The sequence below is a fragment of the Lytechinus pictus genome, chromosome 2 (assembly GCF_037042905.1).
Source record: "Lytechinus pictus isolate F3 Inbred chromosome 2, Lp3.0, whole genome shotgun sequence".
In the NCBI taxonomy this organism is placed as follows: domain Eukaryota; kingdom Metazoa; phylum Echinodermata; class Echinoidea; order Temnopleuroida; family Toxopneustidae; genus Lytechinus; species Lytechinus pictus.
The window spans coordinates 22591650-22607961 of NC_087246.1; the positions used below are offsets into that span (position 1 = coordinate 22591650).

Below are 16312 nucleotides of genomic sequence, written 5' to 3' on the forward strand. Positions count from 1 at the left end.
TTTTATTTATTTTGGACGTTTTTGACAATACATGTATTTGCATTCTGCACCATCCCCCCAAAAAATGTCCCCTTTCTGATTTTTTTAATTTCTTGCAGATGCTGTTCTATTTCAGATTTCTATTTCACACAACAAAGTATTGATTTTCATTTCTATCTTTTAAATATATTTTCACTCTTCAAAGGGAAGAATTACCAGTTGGTATGGCTGTCCTGTTGAATCTTGTCCCTAGTAATATTATTCTTGAGATGCAGTGAACAACTGATTAGCCCTGTGAATATTTATGAATTCTATGCACATCTGACGGGCTATTATTCATAAATGGGCAATTCCATATTACAGACATAACAATTAAGACTGTTTCAATGCATCAAGCAGTGTAGATCAAACACACTTATGTGTCATGTCTGTTACACGACATAATAGGTGCATTTTTCTCTACGACTGTTCAATCAAATTTTGTTAAATTCATTGTATGAGAAGTTACTGAATATCAAATGTGTCTGATAAACTTAGCAAGAAGTGTTAGAATATTTCCAACTTCAATGCTTTTGCTATTGTAACGACAAGCTGGGCCCCGTCTTACAAAGAGTTACGATTGATCCATTAAATCGTAACTCTATGGTAATCCATTAGTTTCATAATTTTTTCTACATAAAATTTTTCAAAATGTCCTTTACAAACAAAGGCGAACACACCAAAGTGTCAAGAAAACAATGAATTTATGTAATTTACGTCATATCTAGAAAACATTTTGAACAAACATGCATTTTAGATGTTGACGTTGCTGGTCGTCCATAGTTGTGATTGATCGGATCAATTGTAACTCTTTGTAAGACGGGGCCCAGGAGTTGAACACTTGTGTTTATATACCAGAAAAAACAAATTTCACTCACCTGATCTCGATACTTGATGCAAAGCGTAAAGCGCTAGCTGGGTCCTCTGCATTCACCTTACCACTTACATTGTCAACCAAGTAGAATCGTCGTGTTAGTTGCCACAGCAGCTGATCATCCCCTTCAAGAAAACATGTGAAACTGTTGTGTGAATGAGACTTACAGACGGGTATCAATCTGATACAATTATTCACATTTAGGACTGATCTTTTATCTCAAAGATGCCAAATTCGAAGACCAGAGGTGTGTGTGATTTCCCATGACATGAAACCACAGGCATTGCATATAATGTAAATGGGATTAGGCTGGGGTACATGCCTGTGAAAGAGATATGAGAGGATGAGCAAGAGGCTGTTCTCACTACGTTCCTAAAACTAGTTTACTGGAAACTAGTTTAGTGGAAACTAGTTTAACGCGTAGTGAGAATGGTCGAAGCGGTCTTGGAAGCGATCTTCCAAACCAGTTTGAAAACCACCTCGCGATGTAGTTTTCAAGATTACTTTGCCTAGTTAAACTGGTTTTAGCGCAAGTGAGGACACAACCGTTCTTCGGGAAGCGATCTTCGCACATTTTGAGCGCGCTACTCCACACGACAGGTGTAGAATGCCTATGCTGCGGTTTCTAATTTCGCGCGAAACGTGTCACCCCACTGAGAGCGTGTCCATAGCAACAAGAGCGCTTTACGTGAAGTGATTTTGAAAACCACTTTCGTGTGATCAAGTGGGAACGCTAGCAAAGCGATCTTCCAAAGTGGTTTCCTGAATCGGTTTCCAGTATAAAACTAGTTTTAGAAAACAAAATGAGAACGGCCTCCAAGAGTCCCTAATGCAGGAGTCTCATCCATAGTTTGTGAGACTGCATGTCTGCTATCTGAAAGATGGAACAAAGGTTGGAACCATGAACCTCTGGATCATTTCTTAACTTAGTAGTCTTATTCAAATGCTTATTGATGTCCTCCTGCAACAACACAATGTTTACTAAATATTTCAAGTATTGCTGCCAAACCGGGGTGAAAGTGTCTGGCAAATAAATGTTTACATTTTTTTCATGTGAATAGAAAGTGCATTCAAGTTGGATGTGAAAGTTAATTACAACAAGATGGTTCATGAACCACTAGTCTCGCCTGATTTCGCAATCAATAAAATATGCAATATGATTTTTTTTACCCCTAGATGACCTTTGACCTCAATCATCCTCACAAACATGTGTGTAGTGTTACCCAATGATTATTTGAACTGAGTATAAACACAATTGATGTAGATATAAAGAAATGAGAGCAAGTTGAACATAATAATAATTTTGACTGCTAGATGACTTTTGTCCCCATTATCCTCATAAACAAGCATGTGGTATTACCCAAGGATCCTTTGAACCAAGTGTGATCAAAATTGATGCAGAAATAAAGAAATGAGAGCAATTTGAAAAAAAAACTTTTAAAAAGAATTAACGTGAGTTCATGTCATTTGACCTTTTGACCCCTAGATGACCTTTGACCCCATCACTCTCATATGGTTACATGTACATGTTTTTTACCTCCAAGGATCAAATGTATAAAGTATGAACATAACTGATGCAAAAATGAAGAAATGATAGCAAGTTGAACAAAAACTTAAGAATTTTTGTAACAGACCGACGGACCAATAGGAAAAGTGATCACTCGGTCTCTGCCAAACTTCGTTCAGGCGAGACAAAAAAGGATGTGTCTATAACTTGAAATGACATCAAGACAAAGAGAAAATCTTCTTAACACCATACATGGCAGAAAATTACACGCTCAGGTTAATCAGCTCTTTGATGCTAAATAATTATAAAGTCAATTATTACTATTTCTCTTTATTTGTCTACTTCTCAGGTTGTTAGTCATACTCACCTCGATTGTCAGGACCAAAGTTTGAATTGAGAACCGGTATAGGATAGAGAGCAGTGTTACCATTCTCATCCTCAGTTATCATGTCTGGTTAGATCATATTAAGGAAATATGTCAGTCAACTCACAAAGTTTAAATTAATAAACATGTATTTACCTCAGAGAAGAACAATCTTGATTCAAAGTGACTTACACAGGAAAATTATTATTTATATTTCAATTTGATAATTGTCTATTGTAATGTTATAATGTTATCAATTTTTGTATATACATCAAATGTGATTATATGTTACTATGTCAATTGTGTCAATTGTAAATATGAAATTGAAATTGAAAGTGGAAAATAAAACGAATTGAATTGGATTGAATTGAATATGCTGTATATATTCATGTATTGCACCGAATCCATTAAACCAGCTCATGCCAATTCCCAATGTCTCAAATGAATTATCCGTATCTTATGGTCCATGACTCCATATCCATGTTTTATTTTTTTAATTTGTCATTTGGTGGTGATTTTTTTTACCTGATTGCTAAAGAAAGCATGAATGCTTGTAAGCAAGCATCCAGAGGACTGACAGCTTAAGGTCCTCTCCGAGGGACCCGGTAATGAGGATTAATGCCTTACCAAAGGGCACTAGGGCATCAGGTGGAAATCGAACCCGGGTCACCAGAATACAAATACCCACTCTACCGACTGAGCTACCGTGCCTCCTTTATTCAGTAGCTCTTGGTCATTCCTGATGCCTGAAGTATTATATTGTCTTATCCCTATCTGGAAGATGTCCCGTGGTTACAAACTAAAGCGATGTTAAACATATCAATAGCATATTAATGATGTAGCATTTAAACATATATTTAATAAATGGGGTGAGCAAGCCAACAGTAATGAAGAGTGGTAATTAAGACTATCATGTATGAACTTTACAAATAAATGACTGAAATCATTAATCATTCATGAATAAATATCAAGATGAAAATTCATTCATTATTGAATGATAAAAGGATACACATGTCAAAGAACACCGTTTCATATTCATCCCAGAAGTCTCTTGATGGTATCACACACTGTCAAAACAACATAAATCGTATCTTTATTCATAACTTCATTTATGGTCACAAGGAGAAATCTTACATTAAAATTGATCAAACAGATGCTTGTTAGATTAAAAGAGAATAGTTAGCAAGTGACAGCAAATATTTGCTAATCACACAAATAATTTAGTACATTCCAACAGAACTAGTTTATCAAAATAACAGGATGATACTCTTCCAGCACTCTACACCTCATGATTATTGGAGTCATAGGATTATAGTTTGCCCAAATACAATGTTTGGAAACTCTCCATTCCTTAGGGAGTATTCTATCAAGAGTTCCCAAGCTCATTTTTTTTTTTTTGGGGGGGGGCATATTATAAGCTGGTTCATATTTTTCATATCAGCTAATGATATAAACTTGCTCACACAGAAGCTGGATGGCAGTTTATCTTAAAATGCAAAAAAAAAGACCAAATATCATACTACCGGTTATCAAAAGCGATTGCGAGAGGTCTATGATGAATTTGTCCTCAGCTAGACAAGTCACACCATTTCAATTGTATCATAAAAACAAGCTTTAATTGATCCGTCAAGGATTACAATATCATGAACATTTTGCCTTTGTGTGTATTACAGAGAAATCATTCATATCAAGCCTCAGGATTTCAAAGATTCCTCCACAAATCATGATTTGTTTTGGGGTAAAAATTAGATCAATATCTGCTTACACTGCTCCTGTATGTTGTAGCAAATGAGTAGGCAGCATTCATCTTCTCCTCTGTGTCTTTGCAAAACTGTTGAATATAATGATATTGAATTAGATTTGTACTCAAGGATGCAATTGCTTCTACCTGGCACAACAGCAAATTGCCTCAAGGTTATATAAGATATTCAACTGCTGGAACAACTGAAAATCAGTAAATCTTCGACAAAATAATGAGAATTTGATGAAAGTTGAGAACAAAACATGCTGTAGCTTGATGATGTTAATTCACGAAGCACAGGATTTATTTTTAAATGTCTTATACAAGAGTCATTTATTTCATCTTATACAAGAGTAATCTATTACATCTTAAATCTTATGCAAGAGTCATCTATTACACTTTATACAAGCTATAAGGCAATGCAATCTTCCTATAGTGACACGGTGTTGTTGAAACACAAAACTGAACTGTGTTATTTGTTACAGAGAAAGAAGATCAAATATTTCACAGCATTTTACTGAAAGGTAACTTTTATTTCGAATTTGTCTGTGACCTTTTGAAAACAAGCTTTAGAAGATAGTGGAAATGTCAATGAATTTGGGAAAGGAAAAGGGCGCATATGCATTTTCCCCACTAAGAAAAATACATTTAGTGGCCGCCGATCAGCTTGGCAGAATGGATGGTGTGTATATGTGGTATTGGTCTTACCTGTAGCTTGCCTCCTGTAACTGGTACCACTCCAAGGAACTCTCCTGTTGGTGTATATTGTGCTACTACAAGCCTCAACTGACTATCCTGTTTAGCAATCATATAATCATATGCAGCATTATCATTCAAAATACTAGGAGACAAACATAAAATTACTTTTATTAATCACACTTCTCGCACATGTTAAAGTGATCATTTCACTTTGTTCTGATTTTAAAAATTCTCCTTTTGGTTCCTGAAAATGGGCTAAACATTAGGCTTATAGTGTAAAAATACCATCCCCAAAGTTTCAAAGTATTATATTTACAGGATCAATTTTAAAACCTTGGAGATGTAAACCAAAGTTTGAAACAAGTGGTAGTGGTTTCAATGACTATGTGTATACAGGGAATCTATGCACCACAACACATTAATTCTAGATGAACACAGCATGACCTTCATACAGTGTGTACAACTTGAGGTATACACTGAATGTACAGTGCAGCTAATAGTGTGTGTATAGGAGATACACACAACAGAAGGCAGTCAAAATAGCCAACTGACTTTTTGAATTGGAGAAAACTGGTCATAAGCTGAACCCGTCTACTAGACGGTTCTCAAAATCAGGCTAATAAATTGCTACTTGTATCTAAATTAGAGTTTTTCATCCTATATTGTGGTCTGTTTCAGGGTTTTTGAGGACAAATACAGGCACTCATACGCACGTTTCAACTCAGTTTGAGAATTTTTTAAATCAGCAGCTCACAAAGTTAAACGATCCCTTTAACAACATGTTTGAGAAGCGTGTTATACTAGTATTACAATTACACGTACACGCAAGATAATTGCACATAAAAGGGAATGCAAACTTTCTTTGAGAAGATATTCTTTCAAGATTAAAATCTAAAATAAACGAATGACAATCCCCATTACCACAGATACATTGGAGGTCAAATCCAGGTCATAGAGACTATCATAATGATTACAAAATAAAATGGAGGTCTAAAAACTGGATGAAAGAATCGTCTTAGACCCAGGGTGTATCACAAAGATTTAAGTGTGACAAAATCTCACACGTGCATTTCCAGTAGTGGTATAAAGGCATCACAGCATTGGTCAGATCATGCACAAGGGACCCAAGCTGCAGCGTATCCATCACTAATGGGGTATTGCAAGAAACTTGCGATCAATTGCTTGTCTATTTTGGTCCCTAAATCAATCATATGTCTTGCAGTTAATTGCAAATTCGTGATTGACTGCTAATCTGCTCCTTGAAACAAGATTATAATCTGATCTGATACAACTATCGTTGATCTATCAGTTGTGAAATTGCAACAGAATATTTGCAATTGATCGCAAATATTTTCTTGCAACACCCTCTAAGATTGCACATCTTATCAAAGTGTGAATTGTCACCTCAGCACGACTCTCAGTCACTCTGTGTGAAACACTTCCCCGAAGCAACAATAACAGTCTAAGTAGTCAATGAGGAAACACGACTTACAAGAGAAGATCTATCGAAGGTGAAGACAGTTTGAATATCTCTGCTTGACAGAACCATATCGGCTTCATCAGACTGGTAGTACAACCACGGCATATCAGCTGGCCTACAATCAATAACAAGAAAGGCTCTTTATTTGATGTCAGAAGTGATGAGTGGTACATGTAGAAAAAAATATTCGGTAGTCACACAAAGCAGCAAAAGAGGGCTTGTCTACTTGAACTGACATAGTGCATCATGTGACAAATGATTAGTCCTCTACTACTCAGTATAACAAATCCATGATGATGAAAACTTTATCAACCTATTTGTGAAATGGATATTTTTGTCTTAGAATGTGTTACTAGAGATTGACATTTAGAATGGAAATGAAGTGCATGTAGGACTAACAATCCATGCAGAAAACTATTGAGCATGAACTTTTATTTCAGAATGAACTATTACCACTCTTCAATATAGATAATATACTAAGTCAAGAAAAAAATCATTCTGAAATATGATTTTCGTATCGTATGAGCTAACCTCCTCTGCACAATTTGCAAGATGATGTGTTGTGAGCATACAAAGCTGTTTGTGCCAAAAGATTAAATGCATTTCTTCATTTGTACTTTGCCAACCACAAATAATCATGATAGGAAAGACTAACTATCATTATCAGCATTTTCATATTGTGTTGGCCACAATGAAGAAATTTTACCAGAAACTTTTAACAATTCTTAAACACAAATATAAGATTTGTTAATATTCTAAACCTGTTATTCTACTTGAAGCTAAATTGGCTAATATATGTTTATTGCCTTAAATTAACATATCAAATTCTTTTTTCTGCTATGACCTATGTCATGACGTAACAATATGTAATCAAACCCACTTGGGAAAAAGTTATAAAACCAGTTACTGATTGTAAAATGAAACAAAGAAACATACCACTCATCTATACCGTTGGCTGTCTCAGGGATTGAATTAACATAATTCCTATAATCTTGGCATGCTTGTTGATCAGTCTGAGTCAGTACCATTGTACAGAGGTTGGCCCAGGTCTGACATCCAGTGAAGTTACGATAATTCTGTGAACATTTATTAAAGGTAAAAGAAAGGAGTTGCAGCAAACAATTATTTCACAAGAAAGTCTTTAAAATCAAGGTTAAATGCTAAGTAAATGTTATCATAGATCTAGTTCTGGGACATTGAAACTTATCTTTGTGAAATCACGATATCTTAGCTGAAAACTGATAATTCTGATGATCACTAACACAAAGAGGCATATGTGGGACAGTGCATTAATATTGTTTGGAAAAATACCATACATATTATGGAATTCCATGCTCATTTTGCTAATTTCTCTGCAATTACACATTCTTTTTCAGAGCCATTTGGCACATGTACATACAAACACTTGGGTGGTCATTTTATTGGATTCTGTTCGAACTCATTTTGAGCTCATTACCACAACTGGTATTTACCTTTAGTAATAAAAACTCTCTGGATAATGTTTGTCAGGTGATTATTTGATGAACATTAAACATTCAGTAATTAGAAAATAACATCTTGGTTTCATTCTTAAAATTGATTAAAGGGGGCTTCTTCATCAGGGTTGTGGTGTCAGAGTAAATCATTCACTTAAACTCTCAATTATACCAAATCCTTTGCCATGGGTCTTATATTTCAAATAATTTAATAATACTGTAATGACAATATTCTATTTTATATAGCACTTAACACATGGAACAATATCTCTATTACCCCCCGCCCCCCCCCCCCCCCCCCCCCCGAAATTGAATTCTGGCTTGGCTGAACATGATATTTCACTTAATCTATTCTTTGGAGGGCATTCCAGCAAGAAATGCTATACAACATTGGCTTTCTAATCCCACTTGGTATCCATTGAAAATGGCTGGGTGGAGAGTCACAAAAAAAGAACATCTTACATGGTGAGAACTGCCTTTTGTTTCTTTTGAGGATTCATATATTTAAGCCTAATAATAAATAAAGAGCTTAAAGTAGCTATAATAGCCAAAGCTTTATAGTAATAATAATTGTCATATCTTGTTGAGTGCACACACCATCCAAAGACGCTCATGGCACTAGCACAGCAACAGTTAATTTGGATATTCCAACAACAACAAATATAAACAAATAAAAAAGAGATCTTAACAAATAAACCGAGTACATAATTACAAAAAGATAAAGCCAAAGATATTGTATCATAACAAAGGATCAACTAGACTGGACTACTTACTTGACATGTACCAAGAACTTCTACAAAGTTTTCTTGAAAGAACCAGGATGTGAGTTGGTCTTGTTCAAGTACCTAAGGAGGAGAATAAACAAATGAACGCAGCCGTGTATAAGATATGCAAGTTACAAAGGGTGCCAGGAAAAGGGATATATAGTTCATTACAATTATGAATCAAAATTACTGTTTTTAAATTAAGTAACTATTGATATTCAAATTGAATTGAATTGAAGATCAATTTTTGAGCAATAAATGCACATTTACTTCTATTTTTTGAAGTATTTGATCATCAATATTCTTATCAAATATATATATCAAATGTTACATCTTTGACAAAAATTAAACATTTCAGGTTTCCCAGCTTTTCAAGAAAACAAAATTCCCTGATTTTTTTTCCTTGATGAAATTTAAAAATTCCCTGATAATTATTTAAACCCATTCCCAGTTCCGCATGTTATCTAAGTTGTTGCAGTGAATTACATGTATTTTCAGTATAAAAACAATAATGTAAAACTAATTATTACCACCATAACCAGTCATTCAATGGATGTTGTTTTGATGTGCAACAAAATATAACAGTCTGACTGACCAACCGTGCTTTCGACTTTTGGGCTGATCAAATTCCCTGATTTTTCCCTGATTTGAGGTATTTTTATCAAATTCCCTGATTTTTCCCTGACTGGAAAAAAGTAAAATAATTTTCCCTGATGGGCTGGGATCCTGACATTTCAAAAATAAGGATCAGCCCGTGCAAAAGGCATAAAACTATTGCATGAAATCATGTTTTTGTTGCACTATGAACTTTACATATCAATATAAACAAGTGATTGGAGCTGCAAAATCAGAAAAATACAAGATAAGGACATTATGAAATTTGTCAACATGCACCCATCAGAGAAAACTTGCATGTATTAGCTACTACTTATCTCTTACTTTATCTTACTGTTCTTTAACAGTTCAAACTATTTAAATTTACTCACACTATACGGTACATTGAAGGCTCCTGAGCTGGGGTTTGGAAGGAAGATAGTTGGTGGGAAACATACATCAACATTCTGTTGGCCAAGATAAATAATCAGAACAGAAAGAAACAAAGAAAGGAATGGAAAGGGGAAAAGAGATCAAGAAAGAAAAAAAAATCAACATTAAGCCTAATATACAATTTTCAAGCAAAATATCAATAATGATAACCCTAAGACAATTAACCAAACAAATTTTATTAAAGACATGAATTAATTAATATCAAAATGACATCTTATGTACAATGATCAGATCATTTCTTCTCTTTGAAAAAAAAATAACTAAAAGGCAAAGACACACACTTAAGTTAAGAGGAATAATCAAAATACAACATATTGAAATAACCAATTATTTGGATTGAGTCTGAGTATCTGGCAAAAAATTTAGTGTCTTGCAATATTTTACCTCTACAACTATACCAAAAGTTTATTGCCTAATAATATCAAACTATTTAAACATGCATTTACAAATGTATGTTATACTGAAGGGCAATATATTGATAAATATTGATTTCTTCATACCGCTGGACTGGGAGTAGGACAAACACAACTTCCACTCTCTGCAATATAACTCTGAGGGCATCTTTCACATCTAGAAGGGAAAAAAAGTAAGTAATTATCCTTGCTTGCACGAGCTTCACTATTCAAATAAATGTATATGAAAAGTTAGAATTTTTTTGTGTTCTATTGGTGTATAAAAGAATATGTGTGGAAGTCACAAACTGAACATCCTTCAGTTGGTTTAGAGTTAAATCAAAATTGATGACTACACTGAAGCTTGTAATCCAATTAGTAATGAGAATTATGTTTACAGTAGAATATAATATTAAGAGGGCGGTCCCTGTACGAGATATAAGATGAACATATAAAAATCAAATATATAATCATATACATGTATAATACGATGGACATATCAAAATCAAATTAATAAAACTCACTCAAGAGCTGAAGGATTTGGTTGAGATGTGCTAGAACACGCCATACAGGTCCTATTGCTCAACAACTCTCTGGTGGCAGTATACTCCACTGTTTGAAAACAAAGAAAAATCAAGAATGGCTTCGGATATCAAACATAATGGATAAATTTTATATTATATATTTTATATAAATATAAAATGTAAAATTATGGAAATTATAAACATACATAAAAGAGAAAGGAACAAGCATCCCATTACTCTGAGATCTGAGACTTTTTTTTATAGAATTAAGAAACAGTTGAAAACATTAATGTATCCAGCACAGATGAAGCCTTTTAGTGTTGTCAGTAAGATCTACAGTTTCAATGCTCTAATGCCTTATTTTTTTATATCAAAGATAAGATAAGAAAAGGTTTGTAGCTTATCATGATTATCGTGCTGTAATCGTTTTAATTTTTATTATATGATATTCAGGTAAAGACTTCTCAGGATTCACATCAGCAATGCCAATGATTCAAATCAAAGATAAGGGGCCCGTAACACAAAGCTTGGCAATGATCGTAGAAAATGTGTTATGATTGATTGTATTGACTACAATATACAATCAATCATGAAAATAAAACGTACAATCAATCGCTAATCTAAGTGTTATGGGACCAAGGTGTGACAACTAGACAGTATGAATTTTAAATTAGGTTTTAGAAGACAAAGTAAATCAATATATTGTATTTATTATCTCTCAATGAATTTTTTTTTCACATTGAGATTAACAATAGCTAATCTTCACCATCAAAATTACAATTGTAAATATTGTAACTTACCACTTATTTGCCCTTCTGGACAAGCCTCACATTCTCCAGTGAGTGGGATTATATCACAAGCAATACAGTTCCAGCCATCAAGGGTTGCCCTCTGAAAAAGAGTGGTTATTTTGGAATTGTTTCATCTTCTAAAGTTTAACAGATATTTAGACAATAAGTTTAACAACCCATGCGTGACCTTAATATGACAATGATGTTCTGCCATGCTCGTTTTGTTTTGTGAGCTGGCTCAGTTGGTACATGTAGAGCGTCCGTCTCACAAATGGGAGGTCGGGAGTTCATGCCTCGGCTGCGTCAGACCAAAAGACATTAAAAAGATGGGAGTCGTTGCTACCCAGTTTGGTGTTCAACAATCCAAGGGACAGAGCAACGTCAATCTGGTGCTGCACATTGGCTGCTAGGCATATATGATCAATTGGGCAAAATGAATTGTCTGACTATTTCTATTTCCGATATCTATTTTGAACTATAAAATTGTTCATTAACATTCTTTTCACATCAGTTTAAAAATTAAAAGTATAAAAATAATTGCGGTTACCGAGTGAAAGCTATCTAAAGATCACCCAACCTAAGGCAAGAGAGACAAGGAAAGTGTTTTATTTTTATCAGGTGGTCTTTCTAGACAAGTTCCTGTCATGGGAAGTACTACTTAACAGACACTAAAATTATAGACTTTGAAGAATGATGGTCCTTCTAATACTGGTGATTACTTTAACTGTCTCTGAATAATTGTTCCTATTAAAGTGACAATTTAATCACAGTTACATGTAAATATTTTTTTAATGATTAAAAAAATTAAACACACTTCAATCTTATGAATCAAAAGTAATTAGCCACATCTTTAAAAAAAAATTTTTTTTCAGCATTTAACTTATTTTTTTGCCCATTTCCACGACTCCATCCTTTCCAGAACTCAGCTGGAATTGAGGCATCCTGTGTTTGAGGATTTCTAGTTAAGACCTCCCACCCCCATCCCATAGAACTTCACTGGGTCCCATTTCATGAAGACTTGTTATAACTAATGAATATTTTATGACAAATTTACTGTCAGCCAATCAGATTGAAGGATTTCAGTAGCTTTTAACTGCTATTGCAAACTTGTTATTATGACAAGGTTTACTAAACAGGCCCCCCGGACAGTGGACACTGTATTTCAGGACCTTATTTATAATAATAATAATAATAATAATAATATAGACCTGTATATTTACCGAGGGAAGCCACTTCAGTTCTGAAAACTGTTCTCCCAGTTGGCCCTGCTACTATTATTACCCCGGCTTTACCTGGGCTGCCTAGGCGCCCAAGCATTCAAGGAATTTCTTCCTACCGGGTGCCCATTCACCTCACCTGGGTTGAGTGTTTTGACTACCCCCCCCCCCCCATTGTTGGAGATAACTCACCTGTCCATCAGGGCATGCTGTGCACTCTATTTCTTGACCTCCTTGATTCTGTGTCATTTTGAAGTATGAAGTACACTTGCATGATAATCCTGAGGAGTATAAAAATAACAGGAAGATGTGAATGCATCATACAGCCAGTGAAAGAAGCTTGTGAAAACTGTAATTAGAGACATGGTAGTCAGCAAAGTATCAGCTAGCAATGTGACCAAAAGTGTGCACTCTCACTCTGGAGGAGCATCAACATTCCAACTCCAAGTCACCTACATGTACATTTATATCCATGCAATAGAAACTCTAGAACTTCCTGCGTCAAGCTGTATTTGTGACGAGCAGCTGCCCCAGGCATATGTTAAGGGAATATTGGATGGCCTTGAGTGGCATGCGAAGAAATATTGTACGAGCTGAAGAACAATATTGGATGAGTCGGAGACGAATCCAATATTGTTCTTCAGCGAGTAACAATATTTCTACGCATCCCACGAAAGTTGGTCATCCAATATTATTATTATTATTTCGATACCCCCACAAAGCTAAACATAAAGTAATGAAGCAAAAAAAAAAGGTTTTAGTAACCATCATAAATGGCAATCCTGTACATCATGAGCATGGTGCTGCGCCTGAGTATTGTCATTAAAAAAAAAAGAAATCTCTGTAATTAAGTAAAGATGCGCTAGCGCATTTGAATTCAATAAATTGACGCTCCTTTACCACACCTCCTGGCAACTAATACGCAATGCAATTTCATTGTGACGTAACAATAGCTCCTTGCGCACAATCATTTATTAACCAATGATAATCCTGTGGGCGGGGGCGGGGCAAAATATTCATAGGCATGCACGTTAAAAATCAATTTCAATATTTTGTCTCCTCGAAAGAACCTCGCAAGACGTCAAAAATATCTGCCAGGCTGTAAAACCCTACATCTAAATAATAATATGAAATATTAAATGCAAAAATGTTAACTCTTTTAACGATCCACGATGACTTAACTTTTTTTTTATTTCAGGATCGAGATTGAAATATACTGAAGGAACAAACAAACCAATTTTTTTTTTTTAGAAAATCATATTTCATTGATTTTTACCATACGAAATGTTGCAGTATCTCTATATAATTAGAGTAAGACACATTTTTTCCCGTCCTCCTAAAGGCCCTGTCCCACCACTTGTTCACTGCAACCATCCTGCCTGTGGGGAATCTACAGGTAGGACTATGGTATGCCAATGCTGTACAGAGCACACACTTTAAAAAATCATTAAAATATCACTTTTGTGACCAAAATTACTAATTTCCTTACAGTTGCAATGTATTTTTCATTAGTAACTTGGGAATAATTTTTGTATTCACCAGAGCGCTCAAAACTTGAATTTTGGGCATATTTTATTGTACGCGTCTATTGGTGGAAAGTATGTATGGCAAGAAAATTTTCATTTTTTAATTAAGAAAAAAATAATTTAAAGAATCAAATTTACTTAAGAGCCAAATTTTATAATAAAAAGCTGTAATTGAAACTGACAGTGTAAAAAAATCAAGCATTTGTCCCAACGAAAAGAGAAAATAAGCCAAACATTGCCAACTTTATTTTGCCACACATGGAGATGTAACTGAGAACAAGGTTATATCATAACCTTGTTCATTGAATGAGTGTGTCCCACTGCACTTACAGATATGCAAAGAGGATGTAAAAAAATCTTGCAATCCGTTGGAAAACGCTATGCATCCGCTGTGTACTCATTGCATAGGTGTTTCATATGCTCTATCCATTGAGCATCCGTCCACCCAGATTTCATCCAAGCAAAAAATTTTGAGCTACACAAAACTTTTCGAGCAAATGAACTTTCCGTCGTGTACAATGCGAATCCGCAACATTTACTGGCAGCAAAAGTTCCGTGTCCGTTATCATCCATTTAACGTCGGCTGTATCCTTTCTGCATCCTCTGGGCATCTTCATTTGGATGGATGGATACAATATGATATAGCATTTTGATGCTGATCTCCGATAAAAGTTGACAAAAAAGAAGATAAAGAAACTAGAATTCTATTCTCTAATGCATTACAAGCACCATAACTGTACACACTGTTCTACCTATGAGCCAAAGTTGATCAAAAGGCAAAGCAAAGGCAAGCTCAATTGGCAACCCTGACAAAATAAAAAGCAGTGAATATCAAAACTTTTTGCACTTACATATCGGTATTTAAGTTCAGATTTAAAAAGAAGAAAATAACTGGCCATTACTGTGTAGATTTAACTATGAATTGATGAGTCTACAAATTGATAAAATTAGTTTGAAAAAAAAAGAGTAAAGACTAAATGGCCCAAATATCAGACAGTTCCAAATATTGGATGAAAATTACTTCAACTCCCTCTCTACATGTAGGCTACAACTATGCTGTCTATTCATACGGTGCGTTTGGGTGTGCGAGGTTAGTTAGTATAGATCTAGACCAAAAGCTTCGGTCTCTGTTATGTTGGTTGTTCAGCTGAACTCCGTTGGCTTCACTCACCAAATACAGAGACCGAAGTTCTAGCGCGATCTATACAGGGGACTCAATGGCCATATGTTTATGTGTATTAAGTTCGGATAAAACAGGGCAGTGAAGTTGCGCGACAGCCGAGGTAAGTCACTGTTTTTGTTCCTTTTAACTTGATTTTCCCCGTTTTTGGCAATCAATGCCAAGAGGGAATATTAATTTGCATTTCGGTCGCGTTAATTTTCAAAAAATTGATTCATTAAAGACAAAAATTGAAGAGCCCCGACGGGGGGATTTTGCATTGTAAGTCCCCTAATGGTGGCTGCACGATAGCGAGCCGTCTGTGTATGAGGAGAAATTTAAAAAATAACAAAAATGTTAAAAAACTCCTCGAAACAGACGGCTGCCAGCTGTCTAGTATAGATCTAGCTAACCTCGCAAGAGCGTATTGGGTCACACAACGTATCGTAATTCGTACATAAGGTCCCCCAACTTGTCTGCGCAGTCCCCCTTGTGGTGGAAAAATAATGAATTTCAGGACAGCCTCAAATTTCTCAAAATGCAGCCTTTCTCATAAAAAATCCCTGAATCATGTGCAAAGTGAATGGGTGTGCAGACATGGGGTAGACCCTGCCAATTTTTTTTCAATAATCAATCTGAATGACTGCCAGCTGCCCGAGGTTTTTCCCACTCCTAGTACCAATGAGGTCCAACATTACATGTATGGACCTCATAGGCGACATCAGTAGTATTTT

General features: G+C 35.2%; 1 protein-coding gene across 1 annotated transcript in view; it reads right to left on the bottom strand.

The window, feature by feature from the left end:
- LOC129282929 (meckelin-like) overlaps window positions 1-16312 on the bottom strand; it is a 39520-nt gene that overhangs the window by 21923 nt on the left and 1285 nt on the right. The window contains exons 2-14 of the mRNA XM_064113439.1: window positions 13086-13174; window positions 11686-11776; window positions 10886-10973; window positions 10470-10539; window positions 9909-9983; window positions 8932-9003; window positions 7620-7759; window positions 6696-6798; window positions 5213-5299; window positions 4529-4594; window positions 3773-3830; window positions 2767-2850; window positions 897-1017 (exon numbers count right to left, since the gene is read on the bottom strand). Of these exons, the coding sequence (XP_063969509.1) occupies window positions 897-1017; window positions 2767-2850; window positions 3773-3830; window positions 4529-4594; window positions 5213-5299; window positions 6696-6798; window positions 7620-7759; window positions 8932-9003; window positions 9909-9983; window positions 10470-10539; window positions 10886-10973; window positions 11686-11776; window positions 13086-13174 (1144 nt within the window). The remainder of the gene's footprint in view (window positions 1-896; window positions 1018-2766; window positions 2851-3772; window positions 3831-4528; window positions 4595-5212; window positions 5300-6695; window positions 6799-7619; window positions 7760-8931; window positions 9004-9908; window positions 9984-10469; window positions 10540-10885; window positions 10974-11685; window positions 11777-13085; window positions 13175-16312) is intronic.